Source organism: Populus trichocarpa, chromosome 10 (assembly GCF_000002775.5).
Source record: "Populus trichocarpa isolate Nisqually-1 chromosome 10, P.trichocarpa_v4.1, whole genome shotgun sequence".
Lineage (NCBI taxonomy): Eukaryota > Viridiplantae > Streptophyta > Magnoliopsida > Malpighiales > Salicaceae > Populus > Populus trichocarpa.
In genome coordinates this window covers 19,321,365-19,331,947 of record NC_037294.2, presented here as the reverse complement: position 1 = coordinate 19,331,947, position 10,583 = coordinate 19,321,365, and the positions used below count along the sequence as shown (strand labels likewise).

Below are 10,583 nucleotides of genomic sequence, written 5' to 3'. Positions count from 1 at the left end.
ATTTGATGTGACAAAAATCTTTTTTAAACTTGATTTATATCACTAATCCATAAAAATATGTGCTAAATTATCCATACAATATATCTAAGTTAGGTCCCCGTCCAATAATGTTAGATTATTATCCGAATTTAGTCGCTCTTGTCTACAAATTCGATCACATCAGAAGATTTCAAATCTGTCACATGTCATCTTTACTAGCATCCCAGGTGTTTTTTTACCCTACTTGACATTTTTTTTTACTGTGTTTTTATTATTTCTTGGACTAATTTTTTTTTCAAATGGAATTAAGAATTTAACAAGTGTCATCATGCTCACGGACCATGCTATCATTTATTAGATGTTTAATTGGTGGGGGATGTCCCGAGCCACGCACCACTACTTGAATATAATATTTGATATGAAAAGTTTTTTAAAGTATTTTTTTAATATATATATATATATATATTAATATTATTACATTAAAATAATAAAAAAACTTTAAAAAACATTAATTTTATATTTTTTTAAACCATTCTTTTTTTTAGTTTAACGTGGATGTCCGGACCAGGTTGCGCGCACCTCAATTAATCCCACGGGCCCTGAAGTTAACGACCATGTAAGCTTCCAGTGGCCATCATATGAGCAACCACACGGCTCGAATCTGAAACCATAAAAAAAACAAACCTCTTAATCCCAAACTTCTAGTATTAGACGACCATGATTAACCACTCATATTTTTAACATACTTAACTGCACAGGAAAAAAACATGCAGATAAAATTTGAGTGAGCGAAGACAGACTCTGAATTTTTCACAGTTTGTCGAGCTTTCTAGATGAAAATACACCGGGGGAGGGTACGGCTATGATATCAAGGCTTGAGGGCTTGAACAATTACAACGAATGCCATTTTTTTTTATTACAGTGAATTACTTTTGTGTCCTTGGGGTTAGGTTGGACGTGTGGGGGTCAACTACTCTATATTTAGGGATTGACGACCACATCAACAAAACAGATAGGTGTCTGTTTCTGATTTTTTCCTTAATTTAAATTATTATAGATACATTAATTCCTTGAATTTTCAAATTAAATAAAAATATATTTTAGATATTATCTCATTAAATACCACTCTATTTATACATTGTATTATTTTTGAATAAGAGTATAAAATCATTTTATTAAATTAACAATTTTTTTTTCCAAACCCATCTATTTTTAAAAATCTTATCTTGTTGCTTTGGTAATAACAAATAGTTTTATTATTATATAACTAAATAAAAACTATTTTAAAACTATTTTATTAAGTTTGATGGGGTCAATGATTTGAGTTGTGAATTTAATAAATTAGTTTAGATTGACTCTAATTAATTTAAAATATCATTGTCTTGATATCTTTTTTAAAATTTAATTTATATACATTACATTTTGAGTTCCTAATCAAAATTTGATGTTTAAATAAAAATTATATTAGAAACACTTACGTATATATTTTTAAAAAATATATTTTGTCCAATCTGAAAGGAAGCACTAATCAATTACCTAGCACCAAACTAAATCATTAAAATAGGACAATATGTTGGTACATTATCTCTGACACATGATTGATAATGGATAAAAACGAATTTTATTTCTATAATTGTCGTAAAAGTTAGCTCCTTTTCCTCTCCCTGTTTTTTTTTTTCCTCTTTAAATAAATGTCCTGTGCTTAGAATTGTATTTATGGATTACAACATTCGTTTGCTTATTTAAAAATATTTTTGGAAAAAATATTATTATTATTTTTTAAAATTATTTTAATATATTGACATTAAAAATAAATTTTTAAAAATTTAAAAAATATTATTTCAATATAATTTTAAATAAAAATATTTTAAAAAATAATTACTATAATAATAATAAACAAATCCTAAAATAAGATATAAGAAAAAAAGTTTCAATTTTGGCAACGCAACGCAACGCAACTATTTGACCAATAGCTAGAGAGAGATCCCAAGAGTGACAGGAGCCAGGAGCCTTTTCGCAATTATACCCTAAGAAAAGCAAGAAAAAAAAACAGAGGAAGCTAGGAGCCTAATACCCACTGTATCAAGATGAGAAAACAAACGTGACTTTATTGTCGTTATTACCAAACAAACCAAAGATACCGGTAAGAAAGAAAAAAAAAGAAAGAAAGAAAAATCAGTAATTGGGCATTAAATCATAAGAAATAAAACCCTAAAGACCCTTATTGTGAGAACAAATCCGGGTACAATCAATCCCTGCCTTCAATTGACAAATCCAACGGCTCAGATCTGTCCACCGTTAGTGCTTATCACTCTCCTCTTTCCTCACTTCACTCTGCTCCCTCCCCCCCTCTCTCTACCTTCTATCAGAAAAACATGGCTGAAGCCACCATCTTCATTGATCACCTGCAACACTTTTAACTACCACTCTGATCTCCGTGTTTATAATCGAAGTCCCAATCTTTGCCACAAATCCACTGTTTAACACGAAATCAAAGATTCTGCTTTCATTTTCTTTCTGAAGTTTTAACTTCTGGGTTACATGGGTTCTTGGTTTTGATCAACATACCTACTTATTTGAATCTAATAAACAAAACCCGGTTTTGTTTTATCACTTTTTAACTAAAATTTAGCTCGAAATTTTAATCTTTACACTTATATCTAATGATCACAGACATATATTCAAAGGTTTTGCCTGACATCTCAAAGCGATCAATGCTCAAAAACGAGGAGTTGAACAAGCTAATTAGAGAGCAAAGGCTACAACAAGAGGCAGCAAGTGAAAGAGAGAAAGAACTCAATATTTATCGAAGTGGGTCAGCACCGCCTACTGTAGAAGGGTCTTTAAGCTCTATTGGAGGCTTGTTTGATGGTACTGGGATTCCTGGTATCAAAAAGAGCAATAAAGGTGAGTTTTTGAGCGAAGAGGACTTTAGGTCTGATCCAGCTTATGTTAATTATTATTATTCTAATGTGAACTTGAATCCAAGATTGCCCCCTCCATTATTGTCAAAGGAGGATTGGAGATTTGCACAGAGATTACATGGTAGTAGTGGTGGTTCTAATTCCGTGGTTGGGGATAGAAGTAAGGGAAGTAGAGGTGGTGATAATGAAGGGCAAAGGTCACTTTTTGCAGTGCAGCCAGGGTTCGGAGGAGGGCAGGAGGAGAATGGGAATGGAAATGGAGTGGAGTGGGGAGGAGATGGGCTTATTGGATTGCCAGGTTTGGGGTTAGGGAGTAGGCAAAAGAGTATCGCGGAGATCATTCAGGTAAGGCTACGAATTTTTTTGTTTATTGTCTGGGTTTGTGTTGGTATTAGGAAGATTGATTGTTGGTACTGTATTTTTCGTTATCTGATAAAGATATTCTGTGGTATTGAGTGTAATATTTGTTGATACCATCATTCTTTTTGTGTGGATTTATGTTGCCCAAAGTTGACTCGGTATAGCTATACAAAATTCTTGTTCGCTATTGCATGGCATGAAAACTCCACTTTGTTTTGATAATTAGCTGAATTAATTATATAGTAAAACTTTGTATGTGTTTAGACGTCTTTGTATGCTATACTGAGACTCACTGATACCCATCGTTCTTCATAATTTTCATTTCCAGTTATTTGTTTTTTCCTTTGTGATAATTTACTGCAAGACTAGAAGAACTCCACTCTGTTAAATCTTATTCCCAAGCTAGGCAGAGTCAGCTACAGGGATCTTTATTCTCCATTTTGTTTTGTTAAATTCAATTTTTTGATGAGGTATCGCAATTTTTTGATACTTGATCCTCTTTCACCACTTCAGCCAACTCTCATATTTTTAATGAGAGTTAATACATCTAGTTTTCTGTCATTTAATGCCTTTTAGTATTCTCCTCATTGGCAGCTATGGCTCTTCCCAGTTTGGCTCCTCTTGCTTTGTTTGTTTGCCAACTATTTATTGTGCTTAAAAAGACGTGGCTGTCATTATCTCTGGAAAGGAAGAACAAGTTATGTTATTATTGCTATTATTTTTCAATGGCATTACTCTGATGTGTCGAGGAGTGAGTAGTGACACTGGAGAGGGACAGAGGTCTCACCCCATGACAACTTTTCTATTTCCAGAAAGAAAAAGTTAGGGTATTCTAGTTTGATGTTGATCTGAGAATGAGGACCTGTTATTTGATCCTTTTGCTTTCTTTACATGTTTTAGATTTCTAATTGTTTGCTTTCTCTGATCACTTGTAGTGCTGAAAAGGTGTGTAACTATACGCGACGGGGTCGTTATTCTCTTTTGCTGTTCCTATGGATGTTGACTGAATCATGCATAAATGTCTACATGCAAAAACTTTTTATTGTATGTTAAAGCATACTTGATTGCTATGGCAAGCCTAATGAAACAGAAGACTTCATTGTTGTGAAATATCTACAGTCTACCAGCAGATTCTTTCCTATTTTGTTTTTATTTGAACACATAATTGATGTAATTTGCAGATGATGGTTTTGGTGATTAACTCATGTTATAAAAACTAGTTTCTATTTGAAAGAACTTTCCCTTTTCCGTTCCTGTTGTTCTTGATTGATTGTATCTGATCAAAATTTCACTGAATTTCTGTCTTTCACTTGCTTTCTTGATGATAGATTAATGGTTTAGTTTTGCAATATAGGATGATATGGGTCATGCAAACCCCATCTCAAGGCACCCTTCACGTCCCACTAGCCGCAATGCATTTGATGACAATGTAGAAACTTCTGAAGCTCATTTTAGTCAACTGCGTGGTGATTTGGCATCTATTGATGCTCTATGCTCCAGTTCAAACAAACAGGGCATTTCTGCAGTTCAAAATGTTGGCGCATCAGCTTCTCATACCTATGCTTCTGCATTAGGTGCCTCCTTGTCACGAAGCACTACACCTGACCCTCAGCTTGTAGCGAGAGCTCCTAGTCCTCGCATTCCACCTATTGGAGGAGGTAGGACCAATTCCATGGATAAAAGAGATGTGAGTGGTTCACACTCATATAACGGTATCTCAACAAGCTTGAATGATTCTGAGCTCATAGCTGCTTTGTCTGGGTTGAAGATGTCAACAAATGGTCTAGTTGATGAAGAGAACCACTCACGGTCACGAACACAACATGAAATTGATGATCGCCATCACCTGTTCAATTTGCAAGGTGATCAAAACCATGTCAAGAAACAATCATATTTAAATAAGTCACCTGCCAGCACAAACCTTAAAGTACCCTCGACGCTGACTCTGAATGGTCGAGGAGGTTCTCCTTCTAACCACCAGAATGCAGACAACATGAATTCCCCATATGCTAACTATGGCTTAAGTGGGTATCCTGTGAATCCTTCATCGCCGTCCATGATAGGAAGCCCTCTTGGGAATGGGAGTCTGCCACCTTTGTTTGAAAATGCTGCCGCTGCTGCAATGGCTGGAACTGGGTTAGATTCTAGAGCACTAGGTGCTTTAGGGCCAAACTTAATGGCTACTGCAGCAGAACTGCAAAATCACAGTAGACTAGGGAATCACACTGCAGGTCTGCCTCTTGTGGACCCATTGTATCTTCAGTACTTGAGATCAAATGAGTATGCTGCTGCACAGCTTGCAGCTCTCAATGACCCCATGCTGGATAGGGAGTATGTTGGTAATGCATACGATCTCCTCCAAAAACTTCAATTGGAAACATTGATGTCTTCCCAAAAGTCTCAGTATGGTGTTCCTTACCTTGGCAAATCTGGTAGCTTGAATCATAATTACTATGGAAACCCTGGATTTGGTCTCGGCATGTCCTATTCTGGAAGCCCATTAGGGGGGCCCCTTCTTCCAAACTCATCTGTTGGATCAGGTGGTCCTTTGAGGCACAGTGAACGGAATATGCTTTTTTCTCCTGCAATGAGGAATCTGTCTGGGGGTGTCATGGGATCTTGGCACTCAGAAGCTGGTAGTAACCTGGATGAAAGTTTTCCTTCCTCTTTACTGGAAGAGTTCAAAAGCAATAAAACTAGATGTTTTGAACTCTCAGAAATTGCTGGTCATGTTGTTGAGTTCAGGTATATACAGTTACCTGATTGAACCTTTTCATCTTTGTAGTCTAGGCCTCTGTAATTTTACTTATTTTATTTGTACATCTTCAATGAACAGTGCTGATCAGTATGGGAGCCGATTCATTCAACAGAAACTTGAGACTGCAATGACAGAAGAGAAGAACATGGTTTTTGATGAAATTATGCCCCAAGCCCTATCACTAATGACTGATGTTTTTGGTAACTACGTGATTCAGAAGGTATTTTCTCATCAGAAAAACTTGAATTCTTATGATGTACTTGTCATGCCTTTGATACTACTGTGACCTTTAATGCTTATCACGTGCTTAAGTCTTTTCACACACCCTCACCTACACTAAAGAAGGCAAAAAAGAAAAGAAAAGAAATGAGTTACATATAAAAACTTTCCTGTTTGTCTTCAGTTTTTTGAGCATGGATCTGCATCCCAAATAAGAGAACTAGCTGACCAGCTAACTGGCCATGTGCTGACCCTTAGCCTTCAAATGTATGGCTGTCGTGTGATCCAAAAGGTATGCTTCCTCAATGACCATGCTTATGGAACCTGTGCTATTTCTAAAGGTGTCTTGTATATTCTGAAGATAGTTTCTTCTATAATCTGCTGTTGTGCCTTGTGCCTGCATAATTCTGTTTTTATCATAAGCTAGGCTGAAGACATGGCCAAATCACTTTTCCTGGCATCTTACTGAAGCCCTTGCTTTGCTATCACTTGCAAACTAATGTTTGACTAAATGTAGAATGATGTGTTAGACTTGGTTAAAATCTAACCTCTTAGGTTTAATGCTCATTGATCATAATAACCAGGCTATAGAAGTAGTTGAACTGGACCAGCAGACTAAAATGGTGACAGAGCTTGATGGTCATATTATGCGATGTGTACGGGATCAGAATGGGAACCATGTCATTCAGAAGTGTATTGAATGTGTACCTGAAGATGCTATACAGTTTATTGTCTCAACATTTTATGATCAAGTTGTGACACTTTCCACTCATCCATATGGTTGCCGTGTGATACAGGTCTGTAAACTCTGTTTTTACTTGTCACAAACATCTTTGTATGTTTGTCTATATTATTACATAGATTTGATTTGAATTTTATGTGACAGAGAGTGCTGGAGCACTGCCAAGACACCAAAACCCAGCGTATAATGATGGATGAGATTTTGCAATCTGTTTGCATGTTGGCACAAGACCAATATGGAAATTATGTTGTCCAGGTTTGTTGTACATATGTGAATGCTTCTAAAAGTATATGCATTTATTTAACATGGATGCCAATCCAGGGGCAGTGTGTGGGGTCATGTATGTAATTTTATGTTTTGAACATGTTTGGCAAGCAATTGCCAGTGCCAAAGGAGTGCCAATTTCTGACCTGTTGGGTATAGCCCCAGCTCCCACGTTGAAGAATCCCTCTTTATTGCATTTTCTGCTTGTTGAGAAATTTAATTCTGATAAACTATTCTTTGATTGGCAAGTTGGTACCCACCCTTAATTGTACAATTGATCAATGCTAGATAGCAACTTGTGTATAGTTCCATGACAGCACATTATGTTTGATCCCTTTACTGTTGTGGACTCAAAGTTGTTCAGTTGATAATAAAACAACCAACTGTCATAATATTTGTGGAAACTTCTCGTGTTTGTATCTGTTAAATGAGCATAATGAACAAATCCTTCTATACCTGATTAAATTTGGGGATTTCTAATCAATGACATCATTTGTGAAGTTCAACACGAAGTTTAATTGCTGCCATGCCTTGATTGCCTGAAGCATTTGGCTGTTATTCACTGTTAACGCCTTTGTATTTCCCTTTTACAGACACGATTCATGTCCATCAAATCTGTTCTGCAGATTATTATAATAACTGCAATCTCCCTCCCCCTTTCTCTCTAAACACATATTTGGTTTCGTTTTATTTTTAAACATATTTGCTCTAGTTGCTTTCAAATAATGTTGCAGCATGTGCTGGAGCATGGGAAACCACATGAGCGTTCAGCAATAATAAAGAAATTAACTGGGCAGATAGTTCAAATGAGCCAGCAGAAGTTTGCCTCCAATGTTATAGAGAAATGTTTAACTTTTGGCACTCCTGCAGAACGCCAGGCCCTGGTGGATGAGATGCTTGGCACCACTGATGAAAATGAGCCTCTTCAGGTCTATGACTTGTCTGTGTGCTGTACCCCTCATAACTAACATGCTGATAAGCATTTAAAGTTTCTGCATATTTATTGGCTTATTACCACATTGCATTCTCTCACTTCTTTGCCTTATATATTTACATATTGCTATTTTTTTTAGTTAGTTAATGGTTAGGTTTCACTCTTTAGTTAAAGTTTTAATTGGTGAACTGTGGCACACTCTTCTGTTTAGCTGATATAATGTGAATCTGTGGGACTTTATTTGGTAATTTGCTTGAATGGGTGATTCTCCCGCTTCAATGTCTTTGGAGTCATTGATTCCCTGTTTTGACATCATTTCTTGTTATATGCAGGCCATGATGAAAGACCAGTTTGCAAATTATGTTGTACAAAAAGTGCTGGAAACTTGTGATGACCAGCAACTTGAACTGATCCTCAATCGAATAAAAGTTCACTTAAATGCTCTGAAGAAGTATACTTATGGGAAACATATAGTTGCACGTGTAGAGAAACTTGTTGCAGCTGGAGGTAAGCATACTCCCTTTTCCTGCTGATTATATCTGGTTCTCTTGTAACTGATTTGCACAAAAGGAAGAACATCCCTAAATGCTGCAAGCCTTCGGTTCATTGATTTTTGTCCACTCTATTTGTTTAGTACTCTCGTTTTTTGATGTTTGATTAAAGACACAAGTGCTTGGATGAGCATTTTGTGGTGTTTCATGAGCAAGATGAGCAGGAAGATTAATGATGTTTCATGTCATGTTTTGTTATTTCTGTAGCAAGTGAAAACATTATTCTATTTAGTATTTTAGTGCTTGAAACATGCAGGTAAAATATTAAGATTTTTGAGGGCGGCCAAAGCAAGCTTTTCCCAGACAAGTGCCTGGATTCCATATGCATGTCTCATACGCTAATTTAGGAAAGCTTTTGATATTAATGCATTTTCTTACTCTAGATTGAAGAGAAAAATGCATGCAAAATATCTTTAAATGATCTTCCATATTCAATTTTATTTTTTCCTTTTCTTTTTCAATGACATGAAGGGCTAATGTTACCTAGTATTCTGTCTTTCCTATTGGTGATGCTACATATTAAGATTTTCAGGTGTGGGAGATTAATGTTCCATGTTAAATTGCATTGCTTGTGTAGAAATGGCTCTTATAAGTTCTCTGCCTTTTGTTTTGTTTTTTTGCAGAGAGGAGAATTAGCTTCCTTACTCTGCATCCTGCTGCTGCTTAGAAGGCTAGGGTTGTACAGCTAACTGTTGAGCGCCTCTCTCTTTGGTACTTCTTTTCATATCTAGTAAGGGCTCTGTCTACTAGTTGAATAGATTGGAGCTGAATGAAAAATAAAAACTGTCGGTTGTACTGAAAACTGTACATTTTTAGTTTGAGGATATACCTAGAATCAGGTTAGCTGAGTTCAGATGGTGAACATGCCGAAGTTCTTGCAGAGAAGATAAAGGATTACTGTACAAGTTTTAAGGGTGTAAAAAGGGAGGTAGTTAATTTATGATCGTGACTGTACAAAATGTTACCAGGCGGAAACAGCTTTTGTGTTTAGGAGGGTATGGAATTTTCCTGATGTATGGGATTTGCTTATCTTTCTTATTTAAAAAACTTTTACTCCCACTTACCATGGTTGTGTCCGCTTGCTTGCTTGCCTGGTACAGGAATGGATTTCAATATGTGGTATATCATGATTTGTCATGCCCCTTGAATCATGTCACTAATTGGGTTCAAGAAATATATCATATCCCAGTTGACAATTTCAATTTTTTTAGTGTTCGGAAGTTTTCTTGGTCGTTGCTGCTTCGCTCCGCTGTCGTCAGTTCTATAGACCGAAAGTGTGCGTAGAGCTCTCCTCTCGGGCGCTCCCATGAAAATGTGATTGTAAGGAAACGCTTTTCACTCAAAAATCTGTTCTGTTGGGATTTTTCTTTTCAGAAGCCAAACCCAAACCGTTCGGTCTACTTAAAAGCTAATTAGATAATCAGCTACGTCAACGGAGAAGCTAGAAAACAGAGCTTTTTGAAATGGGTTTCTGAGTGTCATTGAGATGCTTAAAATATTTTCAATAAATATCTTCTACATCCATGGCAATACAGCTACAACAGCAGCGGTAATCACAGCCAGCATTTGTGCAACATGGACACAGATTTAAAGCATCCGGTTTCCTAAAATTATTGAAACCCCTTACAATTCTCTGTATGGGGGGATAAACGAGGCCGAACTAGTAGGAGCTCATAGATATGCAGGAGCTGAGCAAAGATCAAAACCCAAAAAAAAAAGAGAAGAAAAACCAACTTTTCTATATAGTAGAAAGCTCATGTATTCTGTTGCTGGCTTGGAAACCACTCAGTGCTATCTTAGATCATCTGCAATAACAAAAATCATTTAGAAAGGCTAAATTGTTGATATGCCT

General features: G+C 36.3%; 1 protein-coding gene across 1 annotated transcript; it reads left to right on the top strand.

The window, feature by feature from the left end:
* Nucleotides 1–2,149: 2,149 nt before the first annotated feature.
* Nucleotides 2,150–9,794, top strand: LOC7490383 (pumilio homolog 1). The gene is made up of 9 exons (XM_024609755.2): nt 2,150–3,248; nt 4,618–6,008; nt 6,100–6,241; nt 6,425–6,532; nt 6,825–7,037; nt 7,127–7,237; nt 7,981–8,175; nt 8,513–8,687; nt 9,355–9,794. Exons 1-9 carry the CDS (start codon nt 2,643–2,645, stop codon nt 9,396–9,398), a joined length of 2,985 nt encoding a protein of 994 aa, XP_024465523.2. The 5' UTR covers nt 2,150–2,642; the 3' UTR covers nt 9,399–9,794.
* Nucleotides 9,795–10,583: the final 789 nt, after the last annotated feature.